Genomic DNA, 21,445 nt, shown 5'->3' with positions numbered 1-21,445 from the left:
GTGACTATTGTGGTGACATAGTACAATGTTGCAACCTGTGAGGAATGACCTGAGTGTCCACATAGAGATAGAAACCGAAACTAATGTGTCATTTATTACATTCACTATTACAGAGCTGATACGGAGCAACACCAAGACACAGTGCTACATATCAACTTCCAATACGTAAGTACATGTATTTACTACTTTACATTTACATTTACTGCACATACATGTATGCTACATCCAGGTCTTTGCAATTGTGGATCATCTGATGTGAACAAGCAGAACACCAGTCAAATTACAGTGACATTCAAAGTTTACACCCTGAGGACTAAGGATTTCACCTTCCAATATCTTACAAGTAGTTATGCCCCTGCTGTGGGATCATCGTACAAGTTATTGCTCGGACTCATAGGAGTCAAAACATCTGATACATCACAACATGGATTTGTTTGGTAATATGGGACATAGCCAGTGGCACACCAGTGGAACACTCTAATAGTCACTGTAAAGACTCTACTACCATAGTACTACACAATGACAGGGCCTTTATTAATTCATTACAACTTGGTCATCGACATTCTGGCAACAGGTGATTTATAACAGGGGCCGTGTACTAGGTTGATGTAATATATGATGTAATATTATTGTAGTTTATGCATCTCAATGAGAAGCGGCCTAATGGAATGTATTAGAAATCTGTTGCTATCCGCCACGGGTATCTTGGTGAGGTCAAGTGACCCGGACAGGTAATCACCTATTTCACCTGTGGGAAGTATGTGAATGTCAAAGTGATCTATAACGAAGCACAACCGAAACGCACTGTTCCCCCCACGAAAAACAAAACAAAACAGAAAATGCAAGTCCACCAGCGTGATTCATCCTCTGTCACATGGTTGTCTTGGTTGGCAGACATGACATCTGTCGTTGTAACAATGACCGCAGAAATGATAACCATAATTAAAATAGGCCTATAAACAAATAAGCAGATAAGGTGCTTTCAGACTGTACAGTTACACTTTTAATGTAAGTTAGGATAGGTTTCCATGTGCTGTGGAATGTGAGAAGGGATAGGCCGGGAGCCACGAATACCCCTCAGGATGTTTTTTGCTTACTTTTTTTCACTATGATTTCCTGTTAGTATATACCCTGGGCCATAACGAGTTGATAGGGTGCACTCCCAACTCGGCCCCGTTTGGTCTCAGGGCCCAAAAAAACATCTTTTAAGGAAAAGCTGCAGGCGAAATTATATACTTGTAAATATTAAGGTACTGCAACTGCAAAAATGGTCCTAGAACCCTGTAAATTGTCATGGGTCATCCTGTCACATAGGTGAACCAACCTGAAAAACGTTTCAGGGCTTGGGGCTTTTCTTCTGTCAAATATCATCTTCAACATACCCAAAAAACCCAAAAAATGCTTGTCCGCCTGACAAATTGTCTTCAAAATTGATTATTTTCAACTCTGTTATGATATGTATTAGTCCCTCCAATGTAAATAGAAAACTACCCAAGTTCATGAGCTTCAATTTAAGTCCAAGAGGACCTTTCTGGCTAGAGTACAACAGCTGCTATGTCCAAAGTTATTCACAATAGCCTATCCGAAAATAGTAGCCTACTGGCAGGCATTCAGTCACTTTCAGGCATTACCAATTCGTTTGGTACTTTGAACATATGACATAAACCATATTTTCAAGTGTTTGACCTTGACTTGAAAATTGCATGAATGAAAGTATTAAGTGAATAGCATCAAAAGTAACTAATGTTACCACCTATTGGTGGACTGTGAACAGGATGCAACACATACTATTACACAAAAGGAATGACTCAAATGTGAAATGTATTTAATGGCTGATTTGTATTGTACAGCAGTAGTTTAGAATGTAGATAAGAACTTTTAATCAGAATTTATAATCTTTATTATCATCATCCGTCTCTTCCTCATCTTCATCCACAATTGTATGGATTTCATCAGTCATGTCATATTAATCTCTGTCCTCCTCTGCCAAGACATTAGAGCTTTTGGGATTACATCGCCCTCAAACCATAGTGGTTCAAGCTTCCCATATGTGTTTAGGTGAAACTCATGGTCAAGTGCACTTGGGATCTCTGGGTAATGCTCATGGGCTCTCTTTCAGATGCATTGCACACATGAAAGTTTGTAGTATGAAGTGTTGTTTGAGTAGAGTAGAGTATCATTTAGTAATCCCAGGGGGAAATGAAAGTGTCACATACATAAATACAAAAACCCATTACACACACAAGACACACACATCGTTACATATTAACCATATAGCTCACTCTTACATACATACATTCAGCCCAAGGCAGATGTCACTTCCTCTCTCTCTCGCTCTCTCTCTCTCTCTCTCTCTCTCTCACACACACACACACACACACACACACACACACACACACACACACACACACACACACACACACACACACACACACACACACACACACACACACACACACACACACACACACAGGTAGATCTCTCTCTCTCTGTGGTACGGAGCAGCAAAAAAAAAACAAAAAAAAACATTTAGTCATTTAGTGTCCAAAAAAAGTGTACCAGGGATTTATCACATGTGCCTTAGCTAAGTGGCACAGAGGAGCCCAAAAAATTGTCCTGGAGTGTCAGACGTCACTGTGCATACTGCATAGTCCCAAAAAAATAATAATCGGTTACACCCAGGCGTAGGATAGGAGTTCAGGTAGAAGCACGGAGGCATATATAATGATGATAATGATAATAATAATACTTTCGTTTTATATATAGTGACTTTCAAAACACCCAAGGTCGCTTCACAAGGTATTGTATAGGAAGTGTGAGTGTGTGTGCGCGTCAGGGCGTGTGTGTGTGTGTGAGTGCATGTAAAGAATGTGCTTGTGGAACTAGCAGCCATAAGCCTCCAGGAAGAGATGTGTCTTAAGGCGTTGCTTAAACATGGTCAGTGAGGGGGTATTCTGGATGTGGTCGGGCAGATTGTTCCAAAGAATAGGATCAGCTACATGGAAGGCTCTGTCACTGGTGGTCTTGAGCCTGGTACTAGGGACGACCAGCTGGCCCTTGGAAGAGGACTGCAGGGATCTTGAGGGGTCATAGGGATGGAGGAGGTCAATGAGGTAGTGGGGTGTCAGACCATGGAGGGACTTGAAGGTTAGGAGGACTTTATAGGTAATGCATGACTTGATGGGGAGCCAGTGAAGCTGCTTGAGTATGGGGGTGATGTGCTGCCAGGGTCTAGTGCCTGTGAGGATCCTGGCAGCAGAGTTCTGGACATAAAGACAAGATCCTGGCAGCAGAGCTCTGGACATAAAGATAAAATGTGCAGGTTGGTTTATGCGGTCCAGTCACCTATGATGATCTCTGTGAGTCCGTCTATGTGGTGTTGAATAATTGGATGGCCCTGGGGACAAAGGACCTCCGTAGCCTGTCTATCCTGCAGGAGATGGTGTGAAAACTGTAACTGAACAGGCTTCTCTGGCGGTCAAAGACTGGGTTGTGGGGGTGATTGTCCATTTGTCCATTATAGAGTAGAGTCTGCTTAGTGTCCTATTCTCAGCTGTGATAGTGAGAGCCTCCAGTTCTGTGCCTACAACAGACACAGCTTTCCTCACCAGCCTGTCAAGGCGCCCAGCATCTGCTCTCCTAATGCTACCACCCCAGCATGCCACAACTGTCCATGACAGGCTGATAGAACATCTGCCGTAGTCTGTTGCTCTGTTTCCTGTACAGTGCTTTTGAGTTAGCAGACCAGTCCAGTTTATTGTCCAGGTGTACACCCAGGTACTTATATGTGCAGACTGTCGCTTCTGTCTCCCCTCGATAGAGACAGTCACCAGGGGCGGGGTGTTTTGCCTGAGGTCTACCACCATTTATTTGGTTTTGGTGGTGTTCAGCTGCAGCTGGTTGATTCTTCACCATCTGACAAAGTTCTCCTCCTGACCTCTCTACTTCCCCTCCTGTCCATCTTTAATGCATCCAACAATAGCGGAGTCATCTGAGAACTTTTGCATATGGCAGGTCTTTGAGTTGTAGTTGAAGTCTGTGGTTTACAGGGTGAACAGCACCAGGGAAAGCACCGTTGAGGGACCTTCTTGCACGGTGGGAAAGTTGATAGGTCAATTAAGAGACCCTGGTGAGCTTGAAGGTTTGACCCAGACATCTTCTTTAGTTTAATTTCTCTTGCTTCGATCAATGATTTTCACTCGCTGACTAAATCCATACAGTAAGTAGGTGAACTCCTTAACATCATTGACGAGCTGTTTATCAAGATCAAATGAGTTTCCTCCTTCTGCAAAGACTTCGAGGAAATTTGATGTTTGATTCAATAACTTCATTGGTCACACTTTTCCTTTGCTTTTGAATGCTGACATGCAGTCAACACCATTGAAGGTATGTAGAGCCAGAACAGTGGCAATGTGTTCCTGCAAAAAATCTGGTGAGTACCAACAAGTAGGGCACGATACCATTTACAGATGATTGTATGACACTTGAACGCAGCCTTGAACTTCACACTTTAACACAAATTAACACAATTAATTTTGAGTAAGCATACGTTCGTAAACTGCCACACCTAAAGCTCTTTAAACCAGCTCCAGCGAAACCGCTGCTCACTACGTTCAGACAAAGTATTCATCAAGTGCATGTGGCTTCTTTCTCTTGTTCTCATTCGCCGAGTGGTATCGGGTATGTTATTGGTCGATACTTCAAAGCCAGGTATCAGATATCGGTATTGGGGCCAAAACATGGTATCAGTGCAACACTTACCAGTAGTAAATGAATGAGTGCCTTCTTGTTTTCATCGTTTGTGAGAAAGGCTTTCAGCCCGTTCATAATAAAACGTTCACCACAACCTCTGCCATCTGTCAGTTGATTTTGCTTAATGAAGACAGTTCACGTACGTGTCTGTACTAAATATTGTTTCAGCTCATGCGGGTAGACTTATAAATGTGCTCTCTGTTTTCATCCTGAATGAGAGCATATTGGCCTGGAGGAGGAAGTTGCACATTCTCAGCATCTTTGATCATGTGGTTCATGCCTTTCACTTTGTTGTTGTTTTTTATGCACCACTAAACATCCATTTTTGAGATGGAGTATGGTGTCAGAATTAAGGGATAGGTCAGGGGATAGGGCCCATGAGCATTACCCAGAGATCCCAAGTCCACTTGACCATGGTTTTCGCATAAACAAACTGGGAAGCTTGAACCACTATGGTTTGAGGGTGATGTAATCCCAAAAGCTCTGATTGATGTATTGGCAGAGGACACGGATGAACAAGACATGACATATGAAAGTCATACAAATGTGGATTTATTAGGAACAGGATGATGAGGATTATTAAATGATCATTAAAAGTTATTTTTCACATTCTAAACTACTGCTGTACAAACCATTCCTTAAATAAATTTGTCATTTTATTCATTCCTTTTGTGTGATAGTACCACGTGTTGCATCCTGTTCACAGTCCACCAATAGTTGAAGCTATTCACTTAATACTTTCATTCCTGCAATTCTCAAGTCAAGGTATGGTTTATGTAATATTGTTGTTCAAAGTCCCATACAAATTGGTAATGAAAGTGACCTGCCAGGCCAGTAGGCTACTATTTTCGGATAGGTTATTGTGAATAACTTTGGACATAGCAGCTGTTTTACTCTAGCTAGAAAGGTCCTCTTGGACTTAAATTGAAGCTCATGAACTTGGGTAGTTTTTCATTCACATTTGAGGGACTAATGCATATCATAACAGAGTTGAAAATGATCAAATTTGAAGACAATTTGTCAGGCGGACAAGCATTTTTGGGGCTTTTTGGGTATGTTGAAGATGATATTTGACAGAAGAAAAGCCCCAAGCTCTGAAACGTTTTTCAGGTTGGTTCCCCTATGTGACAGGGATGACCCATGACAATTTACAGGGTTCTAGGACCATTTTTGCAGTTGCAGTACCTTAATATTTACAAGTATATAATTTCGCCTGCAGCTTTTCCTTAAAAGATGTTTTTTTGGGCCCTGAGACCAAACGGGGCCGAGTTGGGAGTGCACCCTATCAACTCGTTATGGCCCAGGGTATATACTAACAGGAAATCATAGTGAAAAAAAGTAAGCAAAAAACATCCTGAGGGGTATACGTAGCTCCCGGCCTAGGCCGGGAGCCACGAATACCCCTCAGGATGTTTTTTGCTTACTTTTTTTCACTATGATTTCCTGTATATCCTGGGCCATAACGAGTTGATAGGGTGCACTCCCAACTCGGCCCCGTTTGGTCTCAGGGCCCAAAAAAACATCTTTTAAGGAAAAGCTGCAGGCGAAATTATATACTTGTAAATATTAAGGTACTGCAACTGCAAAAATGGTCCTAGAACCCTGTAAATTGTCATGGGTCATCCTGTCACATAGGTGAACCAACCTGAAAAACGTTTCAGGGCTTGGGGCTTTTCTTCTGTCAAATATCATCTTCAACATGCCCAAAAAGCCCCAAAAATGCTTGTCCGCCTGACAAATTGTCTTCAAATTTGATCATTTTCAACTCTGTTATGATATGCATTAGTCCCTCAAATGTAAATAGAAAACTACCCAAGTTCATGAGCTTCAATTTAAGACCAAGAGGACCCTTCTAGCTAGAGCACAACAGATATTATGTCCAAAGTTATTCACAATAGCCTATCCGAAAATAGTAGCCTACTGGCAGGCATTCAGTCACTTTCAGGCATTACCAATTCGTTTGGTACTTTGAACATATGACATAAACCATATTTTCAAGTGTTTGACCTTGACTTGAAAATTGCATGAATGAAAGTATTAAGTGAATAGCATCAAAAGTAACTAATGTTACCACCTATTGGTGGACTGTGAACAGGATGCAACACATACTATTACACAAAAGGAATGACTCAAATGTGAAATGTATTTAATGGCTGATTTGTATTGTACAGCAGTAGTTTAGAATGTAGATAAGAACTTTTAATCAGAATTTATAATCTTTATTATCATCATCCGTCTCTTCCTCATCTTCATCCACAATTGTATGGATTTCATCAGTCATGTCATATTAATCTCTGTCCTCCTCTGCCAAGACATTAGAGCTTTTGGGATTACATCGCCCTCAAACCATAGTGGTTCAAGCTTCCCATATGTGTTTAGGTGAAACTCATGGTCAAGTGCACTTGGGATCTCTGGGTAATGCTCATGGGCTCTCTTTCAGATGCATTGCACACATGAAAGTTTGTAGTATGAAGTGTTGTTTGAGTAGAGTAGAGTATCAGTTAGTAATCCCAAGGGGAAATGAAAGTGTCACATACATAAATACTAAAACCCATTACACACACAAGGGACACACACATCGTTACATATTAACCATATAGCTCACTCTTACATACATACATTCAGCCCAAGGCAGATGTCACTTCCTCTCTCTCTCGCTCTCTCTCTCTCTCTCTCTCTCTCTCACACACACACACACACACACACACACACACACACACACACACACACACACACACACACACACACACACACACACACACACACACACACACACACACACAGGTAGATCTCTCTCTCTCTGTGGTACGGAGCAGCAAAAAAAAAACAAAAAAAACATTTAGTCATTTAGTGTCCAAAAAAAGTGTACCAGGGATTTATCACATGTGCCTTAGCTAAGTGGCACAGAGGAGCCCAAAAAATTGTCCTGGAGTGTCAGACGTCACTGTGCATACTGCATAGTCCCAAAAAAATAATAATCGGTTACACCCAGGCGTAGGATAGGAGTTCAGGTAGAAGCACGGAGGCATATATAATGATGATAATGATAATAATAATACTTTCGTTTTATATATAGTGACTTTCAAAACACCCAAGGTCGCTTCACAAGGTATTGTATAGGAAGTGTGAGTGTGTGTGCGCGTCAGGGCGTGCGTGTGTGTGAGTGCATGTAAAGAATGTGCTTGTGGAACTAGCAGCCATAAGCCTCCAGGAAGAGATGTGTCTTAAGGCGTTGCTTAAACATGGTCAGTGAGGGGGTATTCTGGATGTGGTCGGGCAGATTGTTCCAAAGAATAGGATCAGCTACATGGAAGGCTCTGTCACTGGTGGTCTTGAGCCTGGTACTAGGGACGACCAGCTGGCCCTTGGAAGAGGACTGCAGGGATCTTGAGGGGTCATAGGGATGGAGGAGGTCAATGAGGTAGTGGGGTGTCAGACCATGGAGGGACTTGAAGGTTAGGAGGACTTTATAGGTAATGCATGACTTGATGGGGAGCCAGTGAAGCTGCTTGAGTATGGGGGTGATGTGCTGCCAGGGTCTAGTGCCTGTGAGGATCCTGGCAGCAGAGTTCTGGACATAAAGACAAGATCCTGGCAGCAGAGCTCTGGACATAAAGATAAAATGTGCAGGTTGGTTTATGCGGTCCAGTCACCTATGATGATCTCTGTGAGTCCGTCTATGTGGTGTTGAATAATTGGATGGCCCTGGGGACAAAGGACCTCCGTAGCCTGTCTATCCTGCAGGAGATGGTGTGAAAACTGTAACTGAACAGGCTTCTCTGGCGGTCAAAGACTGGGTTGTGGGGGTGATTGTCCATTTGTCCATTATAGAGTAGAGTCTGCTTAGTGTCCTATTCTCAGCTGTGATAGTGAGAGCCTCCAGTTCTGTGCCTACAACAGACACAGCTTTCCTCACCAGCCTGTCAAGGCGCCCAGCATCTGCTCTCCTAATGCTACCACCCCAGCATGCCACAACTGTCCATGACAGGCTGATAGAACATCTGCCGTAGTCTGTTGCTCTGTTTCCTGTACAGTGCTTTTGAGTTAGCAGACCAGTCCAGTTTATTGTCCAGGTGTACACCCAGGTACTTATATGTGCAGACTGTCGCTTCTGTCTCCCCTCGATAGAGACAGTCACCAGGGGCGGGGTGTTTTGCCTGAGGTCTACCACCATTTATTTGGTTTTGGTGGTGTTCAGCTGCAGCTGGTTGATTCTTCACCATCTGACAAAGTTCTCCTCCTGACCTCTCTACTTCCCCTCCTGTCCATCTTTAATGCATCCAACAATAGCGGAGTCATCTGAGAACTTTTGCATATGGCAGGTCTTTGAGTTGTAGTTGAAGTCTGTGGTTTACAGGGTGAACAGCACCAGGGAAAGCACCGTTGAGGGACCTTCTTGCACGGTGGGAAAGTTGATAGGTCAATTAAGAGACCCTGGTGAGCTTGAAGGTTTGACCCAGACATCTTCTTTAGTTTAATTTCTCTTGCTTCGATCAATGATTTTCACTCGCTGACTAAATCCATACAGTAAGTAGGTGAACTCCTTAACATCATTGACGAGCTGTTTATCAAGATCAAATGAGTTTCCTCCTTCTGCAAAGACTTCGAGGAAATTTGATGTTTGATTCAATAACTTCATTGGTCACACTTTTCCTTTGCTTTTGAATGCTGACATGCAGTCAACACCATTGAAGGTATGTAGAGCCAGAACAGTGGCAATGTGTTCCTGCAAAAAATCTGGTGAGTACCAACAAGTAGGGCACGATACCATTTACAGATGATTGTATGACACTTGAACGCAGCCTTGAACTTCACACTTTAACACAAATTAACACAATTAATTTTGAGTAAGCATACGTTCGTAAACTGCCACACCTAAAGCTCTTTAAACCAGCTCCAGCGAAACCGCTGCTCACTACGTTCAGACAAAGTATTCATCAAGTGCATGTGGCTTCTTTCTCTTGTTCTCATTCGCCGAGTGGTATCGGGTATGTTATTGGTCGATACTTCAAAGCCAGGTATCAGATATCGGTATTGGGGCCAAAACATGGTATCAGTGCAACACTTACCAGTAGTAAATGAATGAGTGCCTTCTTGTTTTCATCGTTTGTGAGAAAGGCTTTCAGCCCGTTCATAATAAAACGTTCACCACAACGTCTGCGATCTGTCAGTTGATTTTGGTTAATGAAGACAGTTCACGTACGTGTCTGTGCTAAATATTGTTTCAGCTGATGCGGGTAGACTTGTAAATGTGCTCTCTGTTTCCATCCTGAATGAGAGCATATTGGCCTGGAGGAGGAAGTTGCACATTCTCAGCATCTTTGATCATGTGGTTCATGCCTTTCACTTTGTTGTTGTTTTTTATGCACCACTAAACATCCATTTTTGAGATGGAGTATGGTGTCAGAATTAAGGGATAGGTCAGGGGATAGGGCCCATGAGCATTACCCAGAGATCCCAAGTCCACTTGACCATGGTTTTCGCATAAACAAACTGGGAAGCTTGAACCACTATGGTTTGAGGGTGATGTAATCCCAAAAGCTCTGATTGATGTATTGGCAGAGGACACGGATGAACAAGACATGACATATGAAAGTCATACAAATGTGGATTTATTAGGAACAGGATGATGAGGATTATTAAATGATCATTAAAAGTTATTTTTCACATTCTAAACTACTGCTGTACAAACCATTCCTTAAATAAATTTGTCATTTTATTCATTCCTTTTGTGTGATAGTACCACGTGTTGCATCCTGTTCACAGTCCACCAATAGTTGAAGCTATTCACTTAATACTTTCATTCCTGCAATTCTCAAGTCAAGGTATGGTTTATGTAATATTGTTGTTCAAAGTCCCATACAAATTGGTAATGAAAGTGACCTGCCAGGCCAGTAGGCTACTATTTTCGGATAGGTTATTGTGAATAACTTTGGACATAGCAGCTGTTTTACTCTAGCTAGAAAGGTCCTCTTGGACTTAAATTGAAGCTCATGAACTTGGGTAGTTTTTCATTCACATTTGAGGGACTAATGCATATCATAACAGAGTTGAAAATGATCAAATTTGAAGACAATTTGTCAGGCGGACAAGCATTTTTGGGGCTTTTTGGGTATGTTGAAGATGATATTTGACAGAAGAAAAGCCCCAAGCTCTGAAACGTTTTTCAGGTTGGTTCCCCTATGTGACAGGATGACCCATGACAATTTACAGGGTTCTAGGACCATTTTTGCAGTTGCAGTACCTTAATATTTACAAGTATATAATTTCGCCTGCAGCTTTTCCTTAAAAGATGTTTTTTTGGGCCCTGAGACCAAACGGGGCCGAGTTGGGAGTGCACCCTATCAACTCGTTATGGCCCAGGGTATATACTAACAGGAAATCATAGTGAAAAAAAGTAAGCAAAAAACATCCTGAGGGGTATACGTAGCTCCCGGCCTATAGCCTTTCAGGAAGTAACACATTTTTTCTAGTTTCATGCACTAAAGTGTGTCAATTTCAAGAGTATCAGTCATCAGGCTAAAAGGGTGGTGAAAGCTAAACTGCTCCAGGTCCTGCAACAGGCCTTGAGGGAATTCCAAAGAGGGCTGTAAGGGGATGCAGCTCTACGTCTAACTTGAGGGCTATGCTAATATAGGTATCCAATATGCATGACCAAATCAATCAAGAGGATATTGTAATAAGCCATGTCTTGCACGTATTGAAGTGTCATTAGTGATTTTCTGTCTTTTCTCCATTTTTTTACCTTTGACCTAGATACAGTAAGCCTAGACATACTTTAAAACTTTGCTAAACTTGTCTCATATCAAGTAGCCTACATGGAATTCTATCAATAAAGTGATTATGAGCATACAGCAGAGGTCAGATGAGGACACCTTTATAGCACGGAATCACTTTGGTTTGCACACCTGACGCTGTTTAAATTTATAGTTTGTTTTCTTTAGGTGGATCTAGTCTCTCTGCATACAACACAACTACAGGTAAGTACCTATACAGCAAACGTGCCCCACTTCAAACCAGTCATAAAGTTGTTAAATAAGTGGACCTGTGTGGAGTAGCCTACATAGCTCTTGCAGTTTTTTTAATAATCATGCCACACTGTATTCCCCAACAGTACAATGAACTAGAAAAGTTTACGCTGTAGTACTCAATATAGCAAAAATGTCCAGATGACATACACATTTTAGGTGTTCTCAACAGGTTTTCAGGTACCAATAAATTAACTCTGGTTGGCATTGTGTTTTTAAGTCTAACTGACATTCTAACACAATGTCTTTGAGTTTGTAAATTGGAACTCTATCTGGCATATGAGTGGTTAGATGTCTTGACAACAGCTGAGGCGACCATGGAGTAGTGGTTAAACAGCTGGTCTTCAACCTCAAAGGTTACAAGTTCAATCCCCAACATGGAGATAACCTTACCTACTTCCTAGAACATGGTACGAAAATGTTCAGATAGCCACCAGACCCATGACTCCAGCTTTAATTAGCAATATTTTTCACATTTAGTTTTGAGCGAAATTACAAAAGAAAAAGGCTTCGGTAAAGCAAGACAATGTTTGAGTTGCTGTGGTCTGGATAGGGGAATGGCCACAAGATCAGAGGATTGCAGGTTTGAATCCTGTATTACCAATAAAAAACACTCAAGTAGATATTTATTGTTTATTTCTCTCGAAACTGTGAAAGTTACAAATTCTTTAAATCATGTCAATTGGAACTATACAGTATCTGAGATATGACACTATGGATGTCAGCGTGTTGGGCTTGGGCAGTCATGGACTAACAGTTAAGCAGTTGGCCTCAAAACATGATGGTTTCAAGTTCGATTCCCAGCACAGGACGTTAGTAAAAAAAAAAAAAAAAGTCACATTTGAACATTATTGTTTTGGTATGATGTCAGTTGGACGAATTTGAAGTGGAAAGTATGTGTGAAACACATTTGACTGTTAATTATGAGTAAGTCCAATACTTTCTAACAAACAGGGCTAACTTTCTACCAATACAAAACCTGCAGTTGAGTGGTGTAGGGGATAGTCCTCTGCATATAGCCATATTGGCATGTCCTTATCTTGAGGTTGAGAGTTCGAATCCTAAGGCTGGGTCACTCACTTTTTTGGTTGTTTTAGTTGTTTTTTAAATTGTTTACCAGCTTCTGCTTTGTGTAAAGAAGAACCCATCCATGTCAGAACCATAGAAACCCTATTTTATTAAAATGTAACATAAAATACAAACTTCTCTAAAAATGGTGAATCTGTCAATGGGGGATAGATTTACTCAACACCATGTGACCATCAAACCACAACTGACAACTTGGCATGGAAAAATGTGTCTATCAACCTCACTTCAAGGTAAGAAAAGACCCATAAAAGTGTATTGGTGTGTATGTGTAGTAGTTTACTATGTTGCTGTGTGTGACATTAGGTGCTCTTGATGCTACACTGGGTGTATGTTTTGTTAGCAACTTAGCTTAGAATGTTAGCTACTGCTAGTTAGGCTATCACTGTGTAGGCCTTTCATACAAATCTTTTTCTTGTATCATACATCTGCAGTGTATTTGCAAGTGATGCGTTGCATTTTCATGATGACATATTGCACATTGAACTTCTGTATAAACCAGTGTAGCAATCATGCTGTAGGGGCCTAATCCAACAAGTCCTCATGAAAGCCTTAAACTTATTAGGCCTATTTATGCTCCACAGGCAGCCGATATGGGACCACCAGAACTCTATGATCCATCAGCTCTACTCAACACTCCAAAGGATAAACAACTGACTGTGTTGTGAAGTCTGACACTATTTTGGGAGAAATGTTATTGTAAGTTAGGCTATATGGATCTCCTTCAGCCACCAACTCCTAATATAATATTCAGAAATGGACAACAAATAAATGACTAAATTCCCTAATGTGTTGAGGTTGATTCTTTTGTAATATATTGACTGTTGACTGTGTGGTCTAAATTTTAGATTTAGATTTAGATTGTTGTGTATTGTATGATTGTTGTGTTATTGTCTACTGTTTTTGTTTGTCAACCACATGGAACAAAATAAAAATAAAAATTGATATAAAGCATTGTTCATGTTTGTGGAATTAAAGCTTGTGTTATATTTGGTTTAAAAAGAGGGGTGGTACCCTAGTGCATTAGTATAAACCAACCAATCAATAAACCAACCAACATTTTTTGGGGGCTCTAAAATGGGAAAACATAACACTTTTCATTTTGAAATCAAAAACTTAGAGCCAATATAGCTTAACAATGCTGTGCTTGTTTACTTAAATTTTTTAACTGTCTGCTTAGTACTAATTGCATTGATTTTTGCACCATTCTCGAAATATTTATGTCAATGGAGCATGTTAGATCTTTGAGTAGCAGCTACTAAAACATTCAAGATTTTATTTTTTCTCATAACATTTGTTTTCACATAACATGTCTGATTTTATGTAAGACTTACACAAACGTTTTAGTTTTCAACTCAAATCTTTTGTGTAAACCATTGTTTCTGTGCATTTTAGAGTTTGGAGTACATACTTGACTTGGGATGCTAAAAACTAGAAATCTAATTATGGAATTTAAGTTTTCAATCTTTTCAGTCATCTCAAAGTTTTTGATCATCTTCTGAAAGATTGTGTGTCCTGCATATGCATGCATGTATAGGCGCCGACTTCGGGGGTGCTCCGGGGCCCGGGCACCCACGAGAATCTGTGGGCACCCACGGAAAATTTGGGCACCCCATGCGCACCCATTGCCAACTTCGTGCGCTACAGTAATACGATCAGCGAGAGATGTTTTAAATCTTACAAGCTTAGCTATTGAGCGTGTCTCAAATAAATTTCGACGATTGTCAGACTTATATAACCCATCCTGTTTGAAATACATCACGGTGGGCAGTGAAGTCTAATCCTTTCCATAATACAGGGGCAGCAGAATCTCTACAAGCAAACATTATAATTATAGTATTGTGTTTTAAGTGAAATCCTGACGTTCATTTTAGGCATATTTACTTAATGTCTGTCAGAGAATGTTTCAAATAGATTGATTTGTGAAGATGCTAAACTGTGTAAAGCATGATGGGTAGACGGGTCGAGAGAATTCGAGACCTCTTCCGGCTGCCTGGGTTGGTTCCAGAACAATGATCCATCCATTCTGGCAGATTAAACATATTGCTTTATTTTCTGTTGCTTTTAATTGTTTGTCGATATAAAAATGTTAACAGTCAGGGGATAAACATGTCATCTTGTAAGCTATTTCACGCCGATCGTTTTTTGTCCTCTGCGGTTGCTCTTGTACACAATCAGTAACCATAGAAACATGTTTGGATTGACCTTATGGCATACAGGGCTTTTGCCCAATGGACTGTTGATGAGTCGTGCTGTCTCGTGCTGCTAAAGCAGACCTCTTCGAGATAGCAGATATTGATAAAGCTCGTTGTCTGTTAGGGTAAAAAAAAACCCTCATAGATAACTAAAATTCCGTTGAAGGCTTCATTGTCGCTCTAAATATGTTGAGTCTTGACTAAAAATGCCCGGTTGGAGTTTTCAGAACAGTGCAGTGTCTATGCAGACGGTTCCGAAGTTGAAGTTGTTCTATCACAGAGTCAGACTACGCGTGAAGCTGTATAATTATGTTGCTCATTATTTCACAAGTTATGGAAGTTATCGAAGGATCTAAGCCTACTTTTCACTACAAGCTAGGACTTCACAAAGGATAGCAGTTGGAAAGTTTAGCCCACTACAAAATGGTAAGTCACTGTCATCCTGCTAATCCCATGTGTAGCACCGCCGTGTGCTGTTTATGTGATATTTCTCTATGCTCTATGGGTCTTTAGTGATGGTATGACCAAGTTGAGCCTTTGCATATCCATGCTTGTTGTGCGCTGTTGGATGGTTTTGCCATTGTAGGCTATATGCGGCTCTGGCTGCTAACATTGTTGGGTTTAGTTGTGACTGAGTAGCCTGGTTTGAACATAGCTAGCATGAAGTGCGTGGTATGAACGCTGTGTTGCAAGTGAACGCCAGTCTGAATTCACTGTGGGCGCTCGCGTTGCTGCTGCTGTTATTGTTTTCAATTGAGTTCCTCTTTGGACGTCTGTATTAGGCTACTGCACAATGCTGCTATGCTTCATAAAAATGTATTTGAAGACATACAACTTTCACATGCATGGTTTCATTTTCGTAACTGACTGCATAGTCAGTGACTGCAGATTTAGCTTTAGTGGCATGCTCAAGGAAAATCTTGATCTTCTAGCTTCACAGCTGTGTGTAGCCTATATTCATTTTAAACACGGTCACCTTTAGTCATAATGCCGTCTAGAAAAAGGCACCGGCAAACGTGATCTGGGCTTTGCGTTTAATTTATAGGCCCTTCACCATGTAAAGCAATTCCATTTTCAATCTCAATTCAAATATAGGCGATTTTATTGTAAAATAGCCTATTGATTTGACAACCACAACGAAAATAAATAAGCTTAGAATACATTTATTATGTAGCCTACTCATTCAAATAAAGTCACCAACTCATGAACCGGTTATGTTGTTGGAAAGCAAGGCATGGCAAACAAACGGGACTTTCTGTGGGTCGCGACCCCCAGTTGGGAACCCTGAGCACCCACGGGACAAAACAAAAGTCGGCGCCTATGACATGCATGTATGTAGTATTTACATAAAACATTTGGTCACAAAACTAAAACTTTAACGGGAATAAGTTTCCACAAAAGTTTACAGTTCGTGGTACATGTTGGGGAATACAGTGCAATGCCCAGCCTGCTTAGCCAGGCCGTTCTTTCCCAGTGACGCAACACCTTCAGTGTTACTTCTAGTCAGGCCAGGAGCATTACAAATATCATTTCTGATCTCCAGAAAAAATCAGGAACTCCTCCCTTTTGGGAAGCAAACAACCAGTAGCAAACCAAGGGAGGCGGGTCAACCATGCTGTTTGGGAAATGTTAATTGTTATGCTCTTGGTCAGACCAAGTCTGGAAGAGATTTGAAAGTCGATGATAACCAGGTTATAGCCTGCTTGCCCCTCAGTATTTATTATTATCTTCGCAAAATGGCATCATGCAACTGCGTTGGATAACACACTAATTTAAACCATCTATCGTGTGTGTGCACTACAACTTTGCATGTCAACTCCTCCTTTATAAAGACAGGAGTGTCTTTGGTCCGGAAACAATTTCGGCATTTCCCTTGCTTGTTTCACTGCTGTTGGCAAAAGTAAAGCCTCAGAAACGTTACTTTACTGACAGGTTAGATTTAGTTAAGCCTCAGTGAAGCTTATCTCCCTCTGTTCCTCTCGTGGTGGTTCCAAGAAAAGAGAGTCTCTAACAATAACATTTCAGGCTTACATTTCCCTCACAATACAGTAGTGTAAGTTTTCCAGACAACCCAGAATAATGAATGCCTCAGCAGATATCTGCCACAACAGACATCTTTATGGTCAAGGTCAGAGATTGCCACAGTGTCTTTCTACTGAACATTTCCTGACAACTGTCTCACAGTGAAATGACTTGTATTATCAGAGCTATGCCAGCGGTGTGGGCGGGTCTCCTTCTGTTTGTGGCCTTCAGAGGAGCAAGTTCAGGTACGGTATGTCTGCGCCACATATTCACAAATAACACACATCATGCACGTATACCTATGGATATACATGCTTTATTTTTGATTCTGATGTAATGTAATTTAAGTCTACTTAGTGAATAAAGAACAAAAATTAAAAAAGAAGTTACCAAAAAAATGACACACAACAATGCCCAAGTTAACTGGCTATTACTGAATGGATTGTAAGATTAGAATGATTAAATCAACTGTAATAGGCCTACTGGATAGATGAAGGCCTACTGTAGTGTATGTTGAAGCTGCTAGTATTAGGCCTATTGCAGCCGTGGGGCCATGCCCTCTGACACAGGTGGTTTTGTTCTAGAAGGCATTGCACTTTATGTGTGAGGGACATTTTATAATGGAATGGATGCCAGAGCAACATTTTTTGTTGTAGGCTAGTTGTTGTTGGGGGTGTAATTTGCTCTAAAATGTATAATGGTACATTGTGTAATAACAGTGGAAACTTTCCTTTTTAAATTGTTTCCTTTTTATTTGGAACAAATATTTTCTGTGTCATGGATGACATGTGGTGCATGCGTTTCTGTCCACATCCTCAGCTGGATTCTCAGTGCTAGCTCCAGAGCGGTCCCTATCAGCATGGATCGGCTCCTCCATCACGCTGCGCTGCACCGTCTCACCAGACATCAGTGTCACGAACATGGAGGTGCGCTGGTACTGCCCAGAGGACCCACAGGTGCCCGTTCTGCAGCGTACGAGTCCAGACAGCCAGGTCATCGGCCCCCAGTACAGGGGCCGCGTGTCTCTGGCAGGAGACCTGGGGAAGGGAGACGTGTCCCTAAAGATGGAGAACCTCAAGGTGGCCGACAGAGGAGAGTATGTGTGCTATGTGAAGAGTACAGACTGGTACGACACCTCCACTGTAACCCTGCAGGTCACAGGTGAGTAGGTCTAACCTGGGGTCCGTTTCTCGATTCTTGTCATTGCTAGTGGTGAGCGTCGAGAGAGGGTTTGAGAGAGTGGTGAGCGTCGAGAGAGAGTTGAGTCGCTCTTACGAAGGACGTTGCTACCGTCGTTAGCAAAGACGCTTTTGAGATACGGACCCCTGGTTCTCACGCGATGGTTGTTACCAACCATCTGGAACATTGTCAATCGTTTAGTTCTGGAAAGGCGCGGGTGTGTTCAAAACAGCTCGAACCTGATTGGATAATTTACGTGGCTTTTTTTGAGTCACGTACTACTTCAACCACTGACTTGTAAATACCCTGCAGCCGCGATCCCGCCCCGCGATTCTGATTGGGCAGGGTGTGAAATATCTGATTCCGTTCGGGCTCGTCTAAGATTTCCAGACCCTAGTGCGAGCTCACGAAGTTTAACAAAGATGCACGAAGCACGAAGGGTCTGCGTGAGAGCCAGGCTAGAGTAGGTCAGGCATGAAGGTCAATTGGAAGGACAGATAACGAAGGTTAATTTGAAGGACAGGTTCTGTATGAGTGGGTAAGACCACTGAGGATCCAACGGAGGGGACAAAGTCTTAAAGCTGATTGTCATTGTCAGTGAACAACATCCAGTTTGTAGGCCTACTTGTTTCAACCCCTTTGGACAGAGCCTCTGTTATAACCTTGCCACCAAAATTGTAATGACCATTAATGTTATTTTAAGGTTCTCTGTAATGTCATAGTAATGTTATGATGTTGAGTCTTTTCAGTAAAAAGTGAACGGCAGGCCCATCTAGGGGGCGATTTAACACAGATAAAAACTTTGACTATGCCAGTCTTATTAATTATTTAATTAATTTGACTATGCTAGTCATAAAGTTACTGTGCATCTGCACAAAGAGGCTACGCAATATGTTGATCCGGCTTAGAGGATCCAGACCAGTGTTGCCTGTCGTGTTTACAACTGCTCTTGTTCTTCCTCCTCCCCTGTCTGTGTGTCAGCAACGGGTTCAGCACCGCTGTTGTCTACAGCTGTGGCAGGTGAGGGACAGGTGAACGTTACCTGTGCGTCGGAGGGCTGGTCTCCAGCGCCAAAACTCACCTGGACAGACAGAGCGGGCCAAAGCTTACCTGGCAACCCCACGACACTCGCAGGTATCACACTTACCGCCATAATAGCTGATTCTTCAAGAAGCATATTCAGGGTTTTCACAGTCACAACATCTTAACATCCATAATTTCTTTTAAAGCATTTTCTTTAAAAGCCTGTTCGATGTAGGGTGAATTGCCAAGTGTGCTGTGGAATATCCTGTAGGCCTATGTGGATCGCAAAATAGTTCTGTGTAGCTATTGCCTCTCTGCATATGAATACACTAGACTACTGTGTGTGTGTGTGTGTGTGTGTGTGTGTGTGTGTGTGTGTGTGTGTGTGTGTGTGTGTGTGTGTGTGTGTGTGTGTGTGTGTGTGTGTGCATGCCTGTGTGTGTGCATGTGTGTGTGTCTCTATCTGCCTCAGATGATCAGGGCTTGGTGAGAATATCTTCCTGGCTTCTGCGTTCTCCATCTGAGTCAGAGTGGATCTCCTGTTCTGTGGGTCTGTCTGATCAGGAGAGGAGAGAGGGCAGGATCGTACCCACCTTCTCCAGAACACAGACAGGAACAAACACTGGCGGTAACTTGATCAACCGTAACCGTAACTAAAAGTTTAACTAAAAGTACGAGCTCTGGGTGTGTGTAATAGGCTATATAAAATGTGTCACAGTCAGATCTTGTGTATAGCCATTTAAGCCAAGTGTCAGATTCATTTTGATTCATGCAGCCAATTTGATGTCACATGGGCCAGACTAGTAACGTAATTGCAAAATATCTAAAATTTCTGCTTTTGCGCATGCTAGTCAATGATCTAAAGGTGGATGTCAGTGGGAAGATAGGGGGAACACTGACTGACAATAGTATTAAAGACCTGATATCTTAGCAGCGTTGTAATGGTCTAGAGTTTCCCTTCTTTATTTATTTTCCCTCTACAAGTCAAGGGCCAGATTACACCATCTGGTGGGCCTTATGTTTGACACTCCCGATTCAAGACAAGAGCTGCACACCAATGAGCTCCCTTCTAATCACTGTTATTGTTGTGACATTTTGGGCCACTGGATTAAAACACAGCTCATGGGTGTGCGGTTCATCTTGAACTAATGTGTAACGTGTTTTCCACAGGTGCAGCAAGGGGGACTGCTGCCTTCATCAGTACCTTGCTGCTGCTGATGCTGCTGTTGCTTGGGGCGTTTGTACTCTACAAGAAAGGTAACGCATCAGGCCTATTCACAGCCCTCTTCATGTGGCCACAACACAACACATAGTGTACATTATATACCAGTCATAGGAAGAGCGATGGTGCAGGACTCACTATTCTCATCCCCCAGCATGTTCTCTCCACATCTGCAGGTTTCCTTCAGTTTTCTACGGTTGCAAAGACACCACATGGTACAGCCAAGCCACAGTCAACCACTGTTCAGATGTCTAGCGATTCACAGCCATCACAAGGTACAGTTGTTCATTTTGTTTCAAATGCTCATTTAGTTTTTCACAAAAAAAAATCACTTTTATTTTCACTGTTTTATGAGAGAGGAGAGAGGCCTGAGTGCCCAGGAGCAGGTACCTTTTGAGATCCACTTTTTTTTTTTTTTTTAAGTAACATTTTTATTGAAGGAAGGTTTTGTAATACAGGGTATACATTGTGACACATCCTTCTTTTTTCTTCTTTTTCAAACAAGGAACCCAGTCCCACCCAAACCCACCCTACCCACCCATACACACTGTCTTATTATGAAAGGAGAGTAATGTATACATAAAAATACATAAAATATAGAAAACAAAACAAAACATAGCACGTCTCGTTTCTGGTTAATATGTCTCAGCACAATATAAGTATACCCATGTACACATACAGTGCATTTGTTTACAGTTATACAGACAAATATGTACATGTATACATGTAATGTATAAAAGTGAGGAACAAAAGAAAAAGAGTAACAACAACAACAAAAAATCCACATATGCCGGGCCGCAATATGTTATCTTAAGGGAGAGTGGTGAGGGTTCCAAAGTATGAAATCAGTGGATCCCAAAGTTTGTGAAATGTCTTTATTGACCCCCTGGTGAAATATTTAATTTTTTCTAATTTTAGGAAGAGCATTAAGTCACTGA

General features: G+C 41.7%; 1 protein-coding gene across 1 annotated transcript; it reads left to right on the top strand.

Annotated features, from left to right (window-relative positions):
* Positions 1–120: 120 nt before the first annotated feature.
* Positions 121–20,598, top strand: LOC134466148 (butyrophilin subfamily 1 member A1-like). The gene is made up of 6 exons (XM_063220042.1): positions 121–165; positions 11,683–11,732; positions 17,269–17,328; positions 17,903–18,244; positions 19,244–19,396; positions 20,456–20,598. Exons 3-6 carry the CDS (start codon positions 17,271–17,273, stop codon positions 20,596–20,598), a joined length of 696 nt encoding a protein of 231 aa, XP_063076112.1. The 5' UTR covers positions 121–165; positions 11,683–11,732; positions 17,269–17,270.
* Positions 20,599–21,445: the final 847 nt, after the last annotated feature.

The sequence above is a fragment of the Engraulis encrasicolus genome, chromosome 16 (genome assembly GCF_034702125.1).
Source record: "Engraulis encrasicolus isolate BLACKSEA-1 chromosome 16, IST_EnEncr_1.0, whole genome shotgun sequence".
Lineage (NCBI taxonomy): Eukaryota > Metazoa > Chordata > Actinopteri > Clupeiformes > Engraulidae > Engraulis > Engraulis encrasicolus.
The sequence above is the reverse complement of the archived record's forward strand: the minus strand, read 5'-3'. Positions and strand labels throughout refer to the sequence as shown.